The following is a 19,305-nucleotide window of genomic DNA, read 5'->3' on the forward strand; positions in this document are numbered from 1 at the left end:
TCTAACTGTTCTGCTAATGATGTAAATATATCTGATCACTTTTTTCTGTCATTCAACATCCCCCTCTGCTCTTTAAGACCTAAGCCTATCCGTCACATCTCATTCCGCAATATCAAAAACATTAACCCAGACACCCTGTCATCTATTATTAACACTATATCCATCCCTAGTTCTGCTTCTCCTGACCATCTTGTTTCTCATTATAACTCCACACTCCACAATATCTTGGATTCTCTTGCCCCAGTCAAAACTCTGTCCGTCTCCTTTACTAACTCTGCCCCCTGGTTTACCCCTGAACTCCGACAGATGAAAGCCAAAGGACGTCAACTCGAACGCCTCTATAAACGAACTGGTCTTGCAATACACAAAGAAATGCACAAAACTCATCTGCTTCAATACTTGGACTCAATTAAACATACAAAATCTGCTTTCTACTCTGGATTGGTTTCCTCCAATGAAGGCAACTCCAGGACTCTGTTCTCAATAATGCGCAATATTTTTCATCCCCCGGACTCTCTACCCCCCCACCTGTATTCTGCTGACTCATGTAACTCTTTATTATACTTCTTTATTCAGAAAATTGCTTCCATACACCAGCAATTAATTCCAAGTTCTTCCCCTCCCCCTGAGATTTTTTCACCCGGCCAGTCATTTTGTTCCTTTCTTCTTCCCACCTCATCCGAAATATCTGATATTATCTGTAAATCCAAGCCCACCACCTGCTCTCTCGACCCCCTCCCTACAGTTTTGGTTAAAACATGTCTCACCTCCCTTCTCCCTCTCATAACCACCATAATTCACTCCTCCCTCTCTACCGGTATTGTTCCCTCACTTTTCAAAACTGCATCTATTACTCCAATATTAAAGAAACCCGGCACCGATCCCAATAATTTCAATAATCTTCGTCCCATCTCAAATCTTCCCTTTCTTTCAAAAATCCTTGAAAAAATAATCTCTGCTCAACTCCATGCTCATCTCACGCTCAATAGCCTCTATGAACCCTTCCAGTCTGGCTTTCGTCCTGGCCACAGTACAGAAACTGCACTCATAAAAATCACCAATGACCTCCTCACTGCTGCCGATACTGGACTGCTCTCCATTCTCATCCTCCTCGACTTGAGTTCAGCCTTTGATACCATCTCTCACACCATCCTCCTCCATAGATTGTCTTCCCTTGGCATTTCTCATACCCCGCTTGATTGGTTCCGTTCATATCTCTCTGGTCGTACTCAGTTTATTCAACTCAAATCCTTCACTTCCCGTCCCTTCCCTGTCACTACTGGCGTCCCCCAAGGCTCTGTTCTCGGTCCACTCCTTTTCATCACTTACCTTCTTCCCCTGGGAAATATTTTCCGTAAATTTGACATCCATTTTCATTGTTACGCGGATGACACCCAGCTCTATGTATCCTCCAAACCCTCCTCTTCACTTCCTCCTTCCTCCCTCACCAATTGTTTATCTGAAATCAAAGACTGGTTCACATCAAACTTTCTCAAACTCAACAGTGATAAAACAGAAATGTTACTTGTCGGCACTAAATCTTTTCTATCCAAAATCCACAGCTTTACACTTCCCGTCGACAACTCCTTAGTTTCCCCCTCCCCTCAGGTCAAGAGTCTGGGTGTCATCCTCGACTCCTCACTATCCTTCCAGTCCCACATAAACAATATTACCCGGTCTGCCTACTTCCATCTACGTAACATTAACCGCCTACGCCCCTCCCTCACTACTCACTCGGTCGCCATTCTTGTCCACAGCCTCATCACTTCCCGTATTGACTACTGCAACGCTCTTCTCTTTGGTCTTCCTCACAAATCCCTCCATAAACTCCAACTTCTCCAGAACTCGGCAGCCCGCATCATTTCCAGAACTCGCTCCTTCCACCACATCACACCTGTTCTTCAGCAGCTCCACTGGCTCCCTGTCACTTCCAGAATCCAATTCAAAATTCTGCTATATACATTCAAAGCCATCCATAACCTAGCTCCACCGTACCTCTCAGACCTCCTTCATCCTTCAACCTCCACCCGTTCCCTCAGGTCCTCCTCCTCCATCCACCTCTCAGTCCCACCTTTCCGTCTGGTCACTATGGGGAGCAGGGCCTTCAGCCGCTCTGCTCCCCAGCTCTGGAACTCACTTCCTCCTGACCTCCGTAACATTGATTCCCTCACTCTCTTTAAAACCAGACTCAAAACTCACCTGTTCCGTCTGGCATTCCAATAATTACTCTCTTTGCTCCAATCTGTCTGTTTGTTTTATGCTGTTTTATCTTTTATTGTTGTGTATTTTATCTCTGTAAAGTGTCCTTGAGTGTTCAGAAAGGCGCTGTTGAAATAAAATGTATTATTATTATTATTACAAAGAAAGAAAGAATGGATGCAAAAAGTGAAGTTTGCATAAACGTGTCCCCTTTAAAGATCACATTCACGTCTGACCTAACTGGTTTGAGCTCTGCTGTGAACAGATCAGCTCCGTGCTGCAGACAGAGTGCTCTTGTTTCTCGTGAGCAGGAAAGAGGAACTGGCAGCTTTTACATGTGAATCTCACACATCACAAATGTAGCCTTGCCTTAAAAAGATCATCCATTTAACTTCCTCTTCACCCCCACCCAACTACAGCCCTCCACCCTCTCATCCCACTCATTCATTAGCTCACCCTTAACTACCCCCCCCCCACCCCCACCTTCATGTGAAACTGCTCACAGCACAAGCTGCAACCTGACACTGACGCAAGTTATTACTTCACCTGCTGCCATTTACTCACAGTAGATTTACCTGCTGCTGTTGTCACGCATGTTGCTTCAAATTTGTGAGTGCCCATGTCTGGTAAACAGTGACTAACGATAAGTCAATTAATATTATTTTCACCAACCATCCCTTTTTGTTTTCTCCCAGAGGTAGAAATGTGTTTCTCTCCTGTAAACTCAGCTGTCACTTCCAACAATCTCTTGTATTCCATCACAGACATTTTCTGGTGCGTCACACCTTCAGACTGTTTCATGCTCCAAACAAAATGGCTTTAAATGAGGAAGGCAGAATTCGGAGAGAAAACTGTGAGTCGTGTGTCATTACCAGAACAGCGGCTTCTTTTTCAATTTTCAAGAAACTCCTGAAGACCCTGCTCTTCAGAGAGCATCTTCTAAACTAGCACCCTCCCTGCACCCGTCCCCCCTCTACCGTCCACTCCTTTGTTCCCTCCTCTCCATTATTGATGTCAAGTTGTTGTTATTGTTGTTGTTGTTGTTAGCCTCAAGGGCAACATGCCGATTATCACTTGTAAGTTGCTTTGGACAAAAGCGTCTGTTAAATACATAAAGTAAGTAAGTAAGTAAAAGTTTATTTATATAGCGCCTTTCACAGATATAAATCACAAAGCGCTGTACAACATGATAAAGATCAGGGCAAATACCTCTAACCAGTACAAAGATCAGAAAAAAAACAATAGCAGTGACAAACGTAGAAAATAAAATCATGAGTATAAACAAAGTGAAGGTGTGAACCCGAACAAAGCCATCTTTTTGAAACATTTAGGGAGGGAACGCCTGGATGAAAAGGTGAGTTTTTAGATGATTTTTAAAGACCTCTACAGTGTTAGAGAGACGGAGATTTGAAGGTAAACATGAAGTAAAGACAACCACAGGTCCGAACTAATGAGAAAACATGACTGAAAAACAAAATTAAATACATGCATGACCAGTGAGAGCAGAAGTCAAGTAAACATAATTGGTAACATAGACAAATGTTCTGAAAATTATCACTCAGAGCTCAGTGAGACATTCTAAATGAAGATATGGACCGAAGAGATAAGGGAAGACTATTCCAATCATACGGGGCCTTAAAACCAAAAGCACAGCTCCCTACCTCTCTTTTAACTCTAGGGACAACAAAAAAAGGTCTGATCATCACGTCTCAGACCGTGAAGTGAGTTGTACCGTACCAAATGTAACAAGATAATCAGGGTAGTTAGAGTAAAAGCTTTTGGAAATAAACTGAATCCAGTGAAACTGTCTTCTGGCTGAAGGTGTAAGCCAGGGTAACTGTCCACACATCGCACAGCGATGTGTCCTAAAGGGACAACGAAGCACAAAACGGCAAAGAATGTAATGAGCAACATCTTAAGAGTGCGGACAAGAAGCAGTGGTATTTTGATAAATAATGCCAGCATAGTCCAAAGTAGGCAGAAACAGCTGTGTGATTTTTCTTTTTCTGACCAGAAAGGTAAATCTGTTAACAGAATGATAAAGTGTATTTAGCTGAGAATTGAGTTTATGTGTAGTTGCATGAACATGTGTTTTAAAAGTTAGATCATGATCCAGCCAAACACCTAGGTATTTAAAGGTCTCGGTCGACTCAAGAGGCGAAGAGCCGTGAAAACGAAGATTAAGGTGTTTTTCACCTGAATCTATAGCCTTCCTATGAAACAGTAAGGAATAAGATTTTGTTTTATTAAGTAGTAATTTATTGGCTTGTAGCCACTGCTGAACAACGTCAAAGTTCCATTCCATTCCATTTATTTGATAAAGCACATTTAAAAACAGCATGTGAGCTGACCAAAGTGCTGTACAGGGGTAAAAAATATAAGGTTAAACAAATAATATAAAAGAATACAACAGCTAGAGCATAGCACAAAGAACCAAACAAGAGAAGTCAATAAAATCTGTACAAGAACAGTGTAAATAAACCTCGATAAAATAGCTAGGCAGTAAAAGCAAGGGAATAAAAGTAAGTCTTTAAGTGAGACTTAAAAAACCCAACGGAGGAGGAGAGTCTGATATTCACTGGGAGATCATTCCAGAGTTTCGGAGCGCAGACAGAAAAAGCTCGTTCACCATGGGTTTTGCAGCGTAGACGGGGAATCTGTAGTAGGTGTAGGTCACCTGAACGGAGAGTCCTGCCCGGCATATAAGGAGTGAGTAACTCAGATATGTAAGGTGGTGCTAAGCCATTCAGTGCCTTAAAAACAAACAATACAATTTTAAAAGGTATACAGTAGTGCACAGGAAGCCAGTGAAGTATTGCTAAAATTGGAGTGATGTGCTGCCGACAGCCAGTATTGGTCAGAAATCTTGCTGTCGCATTTTGTATCAGCTGAAGGCGAGATAATGCTGCTTTTGAAATGCCAAACAGAATTGCATTGGAGTAATCCAACCTTGAGGTGAAGAAGGCGTGAATGGTTGTGTCGAGGTGGCGACGATTCAGAACGGGTTTTAGTTTGGAAAGACGTCTCAGCTGATAAAAACATGATTTAACCATGTGATTAGCGTGAGGGTCCATTTTTAGAGCCACATCCATTTTAATTCCAAGATTAACAATTGTTTGACTAATTTTAAAAGGAAGAGCAGAAAAATCAGGAGCGGAGGAAGACGAGCCATTAGGAGTAAAAACAATAAACTCAGTCTTAAAATCATTCAGCTGCAGAAAATTTCCTGACAGCCAGTCTTTAACCTCACTCAGGCAATCAAGGAGCAGCTGGATGGAGGTAAAAGTCTTCAATGGAACATAAATCTGGCAGTCGTCCGCATAAAGATGAAAGTTAATGTTAAACTTCCTAAAGATTAGTCCCAGTGGAAGAATATAAATGCTAAATAAAAGGGGGCCGTGGATAGAACCCTGTGGCATGCCCCAAGGAAGAACAGCAGAGGGAGATGAACAGTCATCCATTCTAACTCTAATAGACCTGTTGTCAAAGTAGTAGCAGAACCAGTCAAGCGCAGATCCCTCAATGCCGACCAAATTCTCAAGACGGGACAATACAATGTCATGGTCAACCGTGTCAAATGCAGCTGAGAGGTCCAACATCACCAGGGCAACATGGGAACCGGAATCAGTGGCTAAAATAATATCATAAAAATACCTGATGTGAGCGGATTCTGTGCTGTGATATTGTCTAAAACCAGACTGAAATTTATCCAAGACCCCAAAATTGCTCAGATGGGGCATAATTTGATTATTAACAGCCTTTTCAATCACTTTTGACAAGAAGGGGAGGTTTGAAATGGGGCGAAAGTTCCCGAGGACAGTTGGGTCTAGGCCAGATTTTTTCAGTAGTGGTTGAAGCAAGGCATGTTAAAAAAAAGAGTGTATAATTCCCGAAACAAGGCTGGAGTTAATAATGTTGAGCACATAAGGGGCTACCACTGGAAGAACCTCCTGGAAGAGTCTGGCTGGTACAATGTCATCAGGACATCCTGATGGCTTCATGGAAAATATTAATCTCTCCAAGGCAGGCAGTGTGATCAGCTCAAAATGGTCAAAGCATCCGATACAAACAGATACGGGTAGCAGAACATCTCCGAGGGAAATGATTAGACTCCTAATATTGGAGACTTTGTCTAGGAAAAAACTTAAAAATTGGGAGGAGAGATCATGGAACATGAAGGGTCCGGTGCAATGCGAATCGGGTGGCAGACCAAGGCGGGAGCCTTGGCGGTCCAATCCCCGGACAAGAAAACTAGTTTTTGGGACATGGAACGTCACCTCGCTGGCGGGGAAGGAGCCGGAGCTTGTGGCAGAGGTTGAGCGGTACCGGCTAGATATAGTCGGACTCACCTCGTCACATTGCATTGGCTCTGGAACCCGAGACCTGGAGAGGGGTTGGACACTCTACTTTGCTGGAGTTGCTCCGGGTGAGAGGCGGAGGGCTGGGGTTGGCTTTTTGTTAGCCCCGAGACTCTCTGCCTGTGTGTTGGGGTTTACCCCGGGGGACAAGAGGGTAGCTTCCTTGCGCCTTCGGGTCGGGGAACGGGTCCTGACTGTTGTTTGTGCTTATGGGCCAAATATCAGTTCAGAGTACCCACCCTTTTTGGAGTCCCTGGGACGAGTGCTAGATAGTGCTCCATCAGGGGACTCCATTGTCCTGCTGGAGGACTTCATTGCTCACGTGGGCAATGACAGCTTGACCTGGAGGGGTGTGATTGGGAGGAACGGCCCACCTAATCTGAACTCGAGTGGTGTTTTGTTATTGGACTTCTGTGCAAGCCACAGTTTGGCCATAACGAACACCATGTTCGAACATAAGGATGCCCACCGGTACACTTGGTACCAGGGCAGCCTAGGTCACAGGTCGATGATAGATTTTGTAGTCGTATCATCTGACCTGCGGCCGTATGTTTTGGACACCCGAGTGAAGAGAGGGGCGGAGCTGTCAACTGATCACCACCTGGTGGTGAGTTGGATCAGATGGCAAGGGAACATGCCGCGTAGACCTGGCAGACCCAAACGCATAGTGAGGGTCTGCTGGGAACGCCTGGCAGAAGAACCTGTCAAGACGGTCTTCAACTCCCACCTCCGGCAGAGCTTTGACCACGTCCCGAGAGCAGTGGGGGACATTGAGTCCGAGTGGGCCTTGTTCCACTCTGCGATTGTCGAGGCGGCTGTTACTAGCTGTGGTCGTAAGGTGGCCGGTGCCAGTCGTGGTGGCAACCCCCGTACCCGCTGGTGGACACCAGAGGTTCGGGGAGCCGTCAGGCTGAAGAAGGAGGCCTACAGGGCGTGGCTGGTCTGTGGGTCTCCGGAGGCAGCAGACAGGTACCGGATAGCCAAGCGGGGTGCAGCAGTGGCAGTTGCCGAGGCAAAATCTCGGGCGTGGGAGGAGTTTGGTGAGGCCATGGAGAAAGACTATCGATCGGCTCCAAAGAGGTTCTGGCAAACTGTCCGGCGCCTCAGGAGAGGAAGGCAGCAACTCGCTCACACTGTTTACAGTGGGGATGGGGAGCTGCTGACGTCAACTGAGGCTATAGTCGGACGGTGGAAGGAATACTTTGAGGAGCTCCTCAATCCCACCAATGCGCATTCCGAGGAGGAACCAGAGCTGGGAGGCCTGGGGGTGGACTGTCCGATCTCGGGGGCAGAAGTTGCTGAGGTAGTCAAACAACTAAACAGCGGCGGAGCCCCGGGGGCGGATGAGGTTCGTCCTGGGTATCTCAAGGCTATGGATGTTGTAGGGCTGTCATGGTTGACACGTCTCTACAACATTGCGTGGTCATCGGGGGCAGTTCCTAGGGAGTGGCAGACCGGGGTGGTGGTCCCCATCTTTAAGAAGGGTGACCTGAGGGTGTGTTCCAACTATAGGGGGATCACACTCCTCAGCCTCCCTGGAAAGGTCTACTCCAAGGTACTGGAGAGGAGGGTCCGATCGATAGTTGAATCTCAGATAGAGGAGGAGCAATGTGGTTTTCGTCCTGGCCGTGGAACTGTGGACCAGCTCTATACCCTTGCAAGGGTGATGGAGGGGGCATGGGAGTTTGCCCAACCAATCCACATGTGCTTTGTGGATTTGGAGAAGGCTTATGACCGTGTCCCCAGGGGCACCCTGTGGGGGACGCTCCAGGAGTATGGGGTGGGTGGCTTTCTGTTAAGGGCCATTCAGTCCCTTTACCAGAGGAGCGTGAGTTTGGTCCGCATAGCCGGTAGTAAGTCGGACCTGTTCCCAGTGAGGGTTGGACTCCGCCAGGGCTGCCCTTTGTCACCGGTTCTGTTCATCACTTTTATGGACAGAATTTCTAGACGCAGCCGTGGTGTGGAGTGTGTCGAGTTTGGTGGCAGGAGAATCTCGTCTCTGCTTTTTGCGGATGATGTGGTCCTCCTAGCTTCATCCAGCTCTGACCTTCAGCTCTTGCTGGGTAGGTTCGCGGCCGAATGTGAAGCGGCTGGGATGAGGATCAGCACCTCCAAATCTGAGACCATGGTTCTCGACCGGAAAAGGGTGGCTTGCCACCTCCGGGTCGGGGGAGAGGTCCTACCTCAAGTGGAGGAGTTTAAGTATCTCGGGGTCTTGTTCACGAGTGAGGGTAGGAGGGATTGGGAGATCGACAGGCGGATTGGTTCGGCGTCTGCAGTGATGCGGACGCTGAGCCGATCTGTCGTGGGGAAGAGGGAGCTGAGCCAGAAAGCCAGGCTCTCGATTTACCGGTCGATCTACGTCCCAATCCTCACCTATGGTCATGAGCTTTGGGTAATGACCGAAAGAACGAGATCGCGGATACAAGCGGCCGAAATGAGTTTCCTCCGTAGGGTGGCCGGGCTCAGCCTTAGAGATAGGGTGAGGAGCTCGGACATTCGGGAGGGACTCGGAGTAGAACCGCTGCTCCTCCGGATCGAAAGGAGCCAGTTGAGGTGGTTTGGGCATCTGGTCAGGATGCCTCCTGGACGCCTCCCTGGGGAGGTGTTTCGGGCATGTCCTGCCGGCAGAAGGCCCCCGGGTCGACCCAGGACACGTTGGAGAGGTTACATCTCCAATCTGGTCCGGGAACGCCTTGGGGTCCTGCCGGAGGAGCTGGTGGACAAGGCCGGGGAGAGGACGGCCTGGAGCTCCCTAGTTGGGATGCTGCCCCCGCGACCCGGACCCGGATAAGCGGAGGAAGACGAGAGACTTTAATCCTTTGTCAGACTATCTCTATAATAATTAGCTTTGGCATTTCTTGTTTATATTGTGAAACGTTTGTATTCCGCCTGATCATCAGGTGTTTGTTTATATGTAGTCCGAGCCCTATCCCTTTGTTTATAAAGATTAATTAGGTCACCATTAACCCAAGGCAGATGCTGGCCCTTAACCTTAATGGATTTCCATGGGGCGTGTCTGTCAATTATCCCGACGCTGTTATAAAAAAAGTCCCATGCGGCTTCAAGTAAAGCCTGTTCCAGTTTATCCTTAGAATGTCATTAATAAATAGATTATTGAGTAGTTTTGTTTTCCGAACATAGATATATTTCGGAGGAAGGTGAGGAGTTTTAATTTTCCAGATATAGTAGATAATGGAATGATCACCAAAGCAATCAGAGTGTATTCCAGAGGTTGTTATTCAGTTTGGATGAGAAGCAAGAATCCAGTCAATAAGGGATTTAGACTTGGGCTTGGCAGAAAGAGGTACTTAAGTCCTTTATTTAGAAAAGGGATGTATATCCGTCCTCTTCTAAGGTGTATGGCAACCTGCCCTATTGATGACATCAGTAGTGGTGAGTACGTCACGCTGTTCATTGTCAAAGAGTCGATATATATATATATATATATATATATATATATATATATATATATATATATATTAGTCTATATATATATATATATATATTAGTCTATGTATATATATATATATATATTAGTCTATGTATATCTTGTAGCAGAAATCCATATTTCAAATTCTCAGATTAGCTTTCGTTGGATTCACACGAAGAAGAACAAAACCATTTTTACACAAAGTTTTTCTTTCTCTCACACTTAGCAGCAAAAAGGGGAAACTTGAAACTAGCCCACAGCTTTTCAGCATTCTGGTTAACTCATACGATTCTCTCCCAGCGTCGTAAATTGCACCAATTTGACTGGTCTCCCTTCTGTACCAATCGGAGAAGCAGGACGATATCAGAAACTGGTCTGTTTTACATCATCCCATCAAGACTGACCCTTTACTCAAGATAGGGATAGTCGTAAAACTTCTTTTAGGTCCGTCTGGGAGCTTCAAGCATTTGAATCTTTATAAAACCTTGTATTTCTGTTTATCTACAATCAAAGAAGGTGTTTTAGGTTGTTTACCCTTAAAAATTTTTGAGGTGTTGAAAGTAAATGTTTAAATTCTTATTAGTTACAAACCTAAATGCTTGTTTGTGCTCTTTTTATTTTTTCATGTTAAACATCTGTCATTTTTGTTTCTCCAGTTAAAATTCATGCTAACGGTAAAACTGTCCAGTTTTAAAACATGAATTTAGTTATTTCCTGTTTAAAGTATTACTTTTGGATGCCTCATCTGGATAAATTTGGCAAACTGTGATGTGAACCTTTCACTGTGGGAAAGATTGAGTCAACTGAAAGAGCCATAGTGCCATCCAGTGGTTAATGAGTGAAATACGTGTGGTCGTGACCAAGAAAGGTTATAAAGGTCAGAGTTCAAACCTCGTGACGGCAGAAAAAAGAACAAAGGACGACTTAAGCACAAATCCCTGCGGGGCTTTTCCATCTCGCCTAGCAACGACGTCGCTCTTAAAGTTCCCAACTCATTAGCGCTCTGAAAAAAGTACAGTAGAACTCAGCAGCAACTCTGTTTTGTTTTGATTTTCTATGTAAAATCAGATGTGGGTTCAGTCCGGTCGAGTTTTCACGTTAAGAGTTCAAACTAATTTGGATCAGTTTTTGATCCGGCATCGTTTTTTTGAATCTGGACCCATGCTCTGAATTCTATGTTTCGGTGCAGCTGAAGGAACCTAAGGTCAAGCCATTTCAGGGGAACGCTTCTCCTGAACTCAACAGACTCCGTTGACCAACTCGGTCAGGCCAAAATCTCATTGTCCAAGAAGCCTCTTCACGAGCAAGGACCAGCTGCCTCAGCCCTTTGGCTACCCTCTGGCAACAAGGAAAACAGGCCTGTGAATCATTTCATTCGGCTGACTTTTATGCTAAGCCGATTAGTGAATTCACATGAACATTCACTTGTTCCCCTTTAGAAATGATTCCCAATTCTACCATAATCTGGTGTGTCACCAAATCTCCACTTTTATTACAGATCAGTTATTTCATATCACTGCCATAAAGCTTTGGGTTTAACCATTTTCTCAATCCCATGCATGAAACTGTAAGATACGTTTGATCCATCTGTCAAATGTATTAACTGATGTTTGTAATAAACACAAAAATGTAAATAACGCCTGATCATTTCTAGCAATCTCGAGAATAGTCGGCGCATTCTGGCAAGAATTCATCCTTTAGGTTAATTTGTGGTGTTACATTTGAGACTGGTTACACTGAACAAATATGAATATCAATTCAAGTGTTCCAAGTTCACACTAACAAAGACTTGGTGGTGCCCCGATTAATTAATATAAGATTATAAACGACTAAACAAGCTAAATCTACACCACATTTGATACACATAGATATAAATTTATATTTATCGCTTCTATATATATATATATATATATATATATATATATATATATATATATATATATATATATATATATATATATACTGCCTATGTTCCAGGGCTGCATTTACCCATTTATATAAATCTTTTAGTAAATTTCCATACATAAATGTTGAAAAATTATGAGTTGTAGGTTTGGGCTGCAGAAGTTTTAATTATAGATTCACTAGGATAAATACAATAAAGTTCATCTCTCACCAAATACAATATTTACTAAGAAATCACATGTAACTATAGAAACACTACTTGGTGTATATGTTGTGTGTGTGTGTGTGTGTGTGTGTGTGTGTGTGTGTGTGTGTGTGTGTGTGTGTGTGTGTGTGTGTGTGTGTGTGTGTGTGTGTCTGTGTGAGTGTGTGTGTGTGTGTGTGTGCGTGTGCGTGTGCGTGTGTGTGTGTGTGTGTGTGTGTGTGTGTGTGTGGTTAAAAGGGAGTTTTCCTCTCCACTGTCGCTGCATGCTTGCTTAGTATGAGGATTGCTGTAAAGACGCTGACACTAGTCAGTGACTCGATGCGACCTGCTGGGTTCCTTATATAGGAAACTTTTTACTGATTGGCTTAATGACCTGACCTGTATTGGAATGTTTACTATGTGAAGGTCCTTGAGACAACTCTTGTCGTGATTTGGAGCTTTATAAATAAACTTGAATTGAATTGAATTGAATAGAAGATCTTCAGACCTGGAATGGATCCATTTATTTTTGTTTTTTACGTTATAATTTTCTATGTATAAAGAACGGTGGTTATTATGACTTTGGATTATAGGCTATCAGAGACAACCTGAGCCAAATTTCCGATCCATCCATCCAATGTAAAAGCATTAAATCATTATATGAAAAGCTTACACCATGACCGTTAATAAAACGGTGTCCCATCAGACGGTCATTTGATTACCAGACAAGAAGGAAGATGATTCGTACTCTTACCTTGTCCAGGTAATAGTAGGTTTGGGGTTTCCTCCATTTGTACACGTCAGCGAAGCGTCCTCTTTACCAACATACCAGTTTTGATAGTACCCAGTCACGTCAGCATGTGGAGGAACTGGAAGGATAAATACGTTTTAATAGTGAAGACAAGTAGAGGGAAGAAGAAATGTGTATATGTAAACATACTGAAAATATGTTAGTTTAAGTGAGAAGGGTCAGATCATCGGCATCAAGCAGAGAAAACATCTAAGGAGATGCAGAAGCAACTAAAACTGGGTTAAGAACTGTCCAATGCTTTATTAAAAACTGGTCTGATGAGTCCTGGTGGACCCTGATCCAGAGTGATGGTGCATCAGGGTAAGAAGAGAGGCAGATGAAGTGATGCACCATCATGCCTTTTGCCTACTGTACAAGCCTGTGGGGGCAGTGCTATGATCTGGGCTTGCTGCAGGTGGTCAGGTCTAGGTTCAGCAACAAGATGTTCTCCAAGAATGAGGTCAGCTGGCTATCTGAATGACCAGGTTAGTCCATCAATGGATGTTGTTACGGCCCAAAGCCCTTTGTGGTGTGGCATAAGAACCTGATTGTTTCCAGGTGGAGCTGATCCCTGACTGGAGGCAGCTGTGAGTGTTGCTGCCAGAGGAAAAGGATGAAGGGAGCCTAACACAGCAGGCAGAGTGTTGGGTATTTTTATAATTGTACCTTTTTGAGGCCTAAAAGATGGCCAACTGTTGCTGTTCATGAAAGGTTGAGCAAGGATGTTGATTGTAAGAAAACTGTACCTCTGTAACATGAGAAGGCCCGCCTTCTCCCCCATCCTTGGTGAATAAAGCCCCTGACGAACTAGGAGCACAGGGGAGTGACGTGGGGAAGCCTCGGAGGAGGTTCCTCTGCGTTAACTCTCCATGTTTTGGAGACTCAGGGTAAAATGTCTTCCTTGTTGTCGTGTGTGTTATTACAGGTTCCAGAGTTATGGAGATTAAATATTACCTAACATTCTGGTCTCCTGATGGAGACCGCGGGTATGCAGAGCTGGTGAGGTGAAGGCTTTGAGGCTGGAGCAGAGTGGGGGCTGGTTGGTTGAGTCCAGCTTCTCGCATGTTGAGCCACGCACATGGACATTACAAATAATCAATTTACTCGCTCTCTCTCTCTCTTCGGGTGTGTCGTCCTTTAAGGTAATATGGGATAAAATCAAATTACCTATCACAGAGGGAGAGACACAGCTGTATAAAATAAAACTACACCTTTTTGGTCATGACTCCCAATCCTTCACCCTCCTCTGCCTCCTCATTTAGCCTTCTACCTTCATTCAGCTCACCTGGTCCCCTCATCAAGCTACAGCCAAGCCCTGTTTTCCCTAGCAACCTCAGTCAGCACCTCATCTACTCCATTCATCTCACCTGTTCCTGTCTCCTCAGCTCATCACACACACCTGCTTCCCCTGCTATACATTCACCAGCCTGCCACCAGTTCACTGCCAGATTATTGAAAGCCAACGCCAGTAAATCTTCCAGCCATTCACCCTGCCTGATCTCAGCCTCCGGACCTTGTTTCGCTCCTGACCCCCTGTCTTGAACTCTGCCTGCCACCACGACCTTCGCCTGCCTCCGACTGTCTCAGCCTCGCCCACCTCTGGTAACTCTGCATCAAATAAAGACTTTTTTATCTACTTTTATTGTGTTTGGCGTCCTCAAGGGTCTTTTGAAGTTCTGCCCGTGACATTTACTTTCCATGAGTCTTCCCCTTTTGTTTGTTATGGCTAAAGCACGGGACACACAGAAGACAGATGTGCTGCGCCACGGAAGCGCCGTGGCTTTGGGAAGTCAAATGGTCACACAGGACTCATGACACTGCTGAGCACTTCTCGGAAAATCGCGCAATAGTCACATCAATCATCGAGCGGGTCCTGAGAACAGGAAGCGGAAAGTGACTCTCTTTTGTTTATACGTGATCGAGCTTGCCGTCGCGTTTAGTGAGACTCAAATTCATTAAAGAGTGGGTAAGTACACTACTTATTAGAATATTTTAAGATCAATAGTACTTTAAAGTAGGGAAGTCCTGATCAGCATTTTAGGCTCCCGGTTCCAATCCGATCTTTTAACTTCAAATCCAATCCGATAGTTTGACTTTACTACTGACATTAACAAAGCTGAAATCTATTTTTAGCAAGTAACTCAACTTTCAAAGACTAAACTCCTTGTCCACGTTTCTGTGGTTGGGTTTGTGCTGTAGAGCCGTTCCGCACCATAATGTCTGTTGTAAAGTACTCCACGATGTTGCAAACAGCCGCGCCACAGCGCCTCGGCATGGGCCCGCACTTCTGGGACGTATTTTCTAAATGACAGCATGGATGTGGCGTGGCACAGCACATCTGCCTTCTGTGTGCCCCAGGCTTTAGAGGCAGGTTCTTCCCTGACGGCACGGCCATGTCCCAAGATGACCACACCAGGATTCATCGTGTCAGAGAGTGAGAGAGTGGTTCAGGGAGCACGAGACATCATTTTCACACGTGGATTGGCCACCAGAGTCCAGACCTTAACCCCACTGAGAATCTTTGGGATGTGCTGGAGAAGGCTTTGTGCAGCGGTCAGACTCTACCATCGTCAGTGCTAGATCTTGGTGGAACGTTAATGATGGAAATAAATCTGATGACATTGCAGAAACTTATGGAAACAACGCCACAGCGAATGTGTGTCATCATCAAAACTAAAAGCGATCCAACTAAATGTTAGTGTGTGGCCTTTAATTGGCCAAGCAGTGTGCTTACATTGTACCACCAGTTGGTTTTTCATCCGGCGTGGGGTTGGGAAGAGTGGATGCCACACCAGACAGTCCAGCTTCATCCCGTTCATTCTCCTCAGAGGATGCAGCGAGAAGTACGTGGACACAGCTCCGTTGTTGGAGGTCCAGTTGGAAGCCTGGCCATTTAGATCAGTGTCCCAGGAGAGTTGGGGAGGTGGGAAGCCTACAGAGCGACAGGAGGCCACCTCCCTGAAGGCCTCTCCCTCCACTACAACCACAGAATCTATGCTGGAAATGGGAACAACTGAAAGGAAAATGGAAGACGGTTTGATAAGAGTGATGAGCACTGACAAATTATGATAATCAAAAAGGTAATAAGTAAAATTATATTAATGTCTTTTTATCCTGCATTACTACAAATAATAACATTTACTAATGAATTATCTGAACTGAACTAACAGTTTGTAGGATATTTGTAACTTTCACAGGGAAACACACTTTAAAAAACCTCTAGACTCGTTAGATGATGAGGATGTACATTATTGCATATTACTGTGTTATGCATGTAGAGACATAACGACATGTGACAATAAACAGTCTTGTGACAGCAATGAGTTCCTTTACTGCTCAGATCTGTTCTGTTTAAGAACGTCTTGTCTCGTTTATTTAGAGATGAACCCAAAAACCATCAGCTGGACTCACTCCAAACAGAGAGGGACGTCTCCAAGTCAACGTTTCCACCTGGAAAGGTTGTGATACGACATATGTAATCGCCCTGGTCAGAGAAACGCGTGTTCATGATGACCAGGGTTGAATCTTCAATGGGTTTAATGCTTTTAAAGTAGACACGGTTCATCCACGCCCCAGACCCTGCAAACGGAGAGCGAGAGGTCAGAAATGATTTAAATGATGAAGATCAGACAGTAACAGTGGATTCTAGTTGTTGTTGTTCGTTTTTTTTTTAAATGTGACAAATTTAAACAACCCAGTCAACCAAGAAGCTCAGAACAAACACAAATACCAACAGGGGAACATTACAAGGCGCCATGGGTACTTTTAGGCCCAACGCTAACATATCCCACACAGATGTGTGTTAGTGTACAGACAAAAAGGATTCAATGTTATAAATTAGTTCGATTCAGCAAACAGAACAAACTCCACACACCTGTTTGTCCATTTATGTGGTGCACAGCGATCATCTGCTCTTTGGTGCCATCAGGTTTCACCTTCATCCAGGTGACCTGCACTATTACATTGTTTCCACTTGGCTGGTAGTGACAGGGCAGGATGGTCTGTGTGTCCTCCACAGACTGAATGTTATGGTTCGAAGACGCTTCTGTAGGCTCTTCCTGGATCGCTGTCACTGAAACCCAAGGATGTTTGCTAAAGCCATGACCTTCAAATATTATGAGATTTGCTTGGTGGTTTTTTTTTTTTCACTTGTCCTGTCTGGCTGTGAAGCAAACAGAATGAATGTCTGAATGATGGTGACAAGCCTTACAGATTTACTCTCAGGTGGCGCATCAGAGCTTCTGCTTTAATGTCACGCCTGATACTTAAAACTTTATTGTTTAAATCTAACCAGACACAGAGACAGAGGAGAAAGACAAAGGAAGAGACAAGGGGGGGGGGGGGGGGTTCCACAAAAATAAACAATCAATGATGAACAAGAATCTGCTTCTAGACCTGCAGAAAGAGAAAAATAAACCAAAAATAAAGGGGGACACACAACAATACAACAAATAAACATTGTTTTATTGAGCAATCACGATAATACATCACAGTGCATTTAGTGCCAGCCACAGCCTAAAGATATGTGTTGAAAATGCCCAAGTCCATACTTATGAGAGCACCATGTGAGCACCTGTGTGTGTACACGCGCTTGTTTATGTAAGGTTTATCTATAAGAGCATCCAATGGTGAGGGGCCACAGATCTGCCCCCCAAAGATGTGTAGGATATGGAAGGAGCTCCAAGTCCCAGAGATCCAAGAGCTGTCCCAGAGCGCAGGGACCCCAGGGAGACTGTAACCAGAAAAGCCCCTGCCCCCCTCGAGAGGCACACAGGATTGTCCCGGGGGGTCACAACCAGCAACCGGCAGAGTCCCGGGAGATATCAGCGGCAAGCCCACAGGCCCGCCGGCAGCCTCCCACCCCCAAGCTGGCCGAGCCCGGAACCCATTGACCTGGGACCCAGGGGCGATCAGACCCGCTGGGGACCCAACAGAGCCCAGGGACTCAGATCACACCAGGCAGCCACCGGGATCAATCAGGCAGACTCTAAAAATCTTAAACCCCCTGCAGTACACCCGGGAGCCGTGAACACTCAGGCAGACCAAGGCACCACACACCACACCAAATGTGGCAGGGGGAGGGTAGGCGAAGATGTGTAGTAGCACAAGAAGTCCGAGGAGAGGGGAGGATTCCAAGACCCCAACTCACATATACAGCCATGCACAGACACAGTCACACAATCCCTCCCTCATGCTCACACATACACATGCAACCTAAGACTTACAAAAATGCATGCCGGACACCCACTCACGCTCCCCATACACACCCTATTCACTCTGGTCCCGGTACTGCTGCACATGGGGTACAACCATCCCTGGTTCCCAGAGTTTGCCCCTTTCTGCTGGGGTGATGATGAGCAGGCTCCCCCTGCCCAGTGCTGAGCAAAGCATCCCACCACCCCAGATCCCAACATGATGGCCAGTTCCCCCTCCTAGCCTCCAGCCCCGGGAAGCCAAGCGACAACAGAGGTGTGCTAAGACCCCTAGTCTCCCTCTGCCTGCTCCAATACGGTGTTAGTGCGTGTTGATGAGGTGTATTCGTGGCTGTGGTGAGCAGGCAGTGCAGGCATCGTCTGGTCTACGCCAGCTGATGCAACCACACCGCCCCACTTGCACCCACAGCCTTCTGTGTCTAAGTGCAGTTTAAAAATTGGAAGTGGGCACCACTCGGGATGAAGCTGAAAGATCCCCTTGCCAAATGCCGTTGAGTGTGTTCACTCCCAAGGCCCTGAGTGTGTGTTTGTGTGGAATGTCGTCGGTGGAAGTGTTTAAGGTGCAAATAAAATTGGGGGGCAGGCTGCCACAGGAATGCGGAAATGGGATCCATACCCACACCCCCGACTTACCCAGCCCCCAAGGTCCTATGTGCATGTTTGTGTGATGATGTGAGGGAGCAGGAGGAGAAAAATATGCAGGATGGGGAGGATTGGCTGGTTGGTCCAAGCCCTCCAGGGAGCCAGCTCCCCCACTGGCCCCAATAGACACCTCCATTGCCAAAAGGCCACCCAGGGCATAGAGATCCCAGCCCATCTTGCCAGGGGCCAAAGCAGCAGCATCGCAGAGCCCCACGGAGTCCAAGTGCACCAAGCCAGCCCCACCCCAGCAGAATATCTACGCCCATCCTTGCATTTGCACAACTTCCAGAATATTTAAGACATGAGACATCCAAGTAAGGTTGGGTCCTCCCCCTCCTGGACATCCCCCTCCCCCGTGATGGGACAGAGTTGTTATTATTCCAGAGGGGCCAAGGTCCACCTGAGGCCCTTGAGTCCTACACTGCCGCTTGCTCCTGCCTTCTTCCCGGCAGCTTACGAGTAAGGACCTCATCACCAAGTCCCCACCCAGATCCCCACACGGGGTCCGCTGCCCCCACACCCCGAACCCCCAGGCCCCCACCCAGACCTACTCGGGGCGTTGCAGCTGCCAGGCAGCAACC

The 19,305-nt window shown here is 45.9% G+C and overlaps 1 protein-coding gene across 1 annotated transcript in view; it reads right to left on the reverse strand.

Annotated features, from left to right (window-relative positions):
- LOC107372324 (nectin-4) overlaps window positions 1–19,305 on the reverse strand; it is a 36,243-nt gene that overhangs the window by 9,910 nt on the left and 7,028 nt on the right. Inside the window, exons 2-5 of the mRNA XM_054736402.2 lie at window positions 16,744–16,941; window positions 16,281–16,448; window positions 15,604–15,882; window positions 12,834–12,948 (exon numbers count right to left, since the gene is read on the reverse strand). Coding sequence (XP_054592377.1) covers window positions 12,834–12,948; window positions 15,604–15,882; window positions 16,281–16,448; window positions 16,744–16,941 — 760 coding nt within the window. The remainder of the gene's footprint in view (window positions 1–12,833; window positions 12,949–15,603; window positions 15,883–16,280; window positions 16,449–16,743; window positions 16,942–19,305) is intronic.

This window comes from Nothobranchius furzeri, chromosome 3 (assembly GCF_043380555.1).
Source record: "Nothobranchius furzeri strain GRZ-AD chromosome 3, NfurGRZ-RIMD1, whole genome shotgun sequence".
NCBI lineage: Eukaryota > Metazoa > Chordata > Actinopteri > Cyprinodontiformes > Nothobranchiidae > Nothobranchius > Nothobranchius furzeri.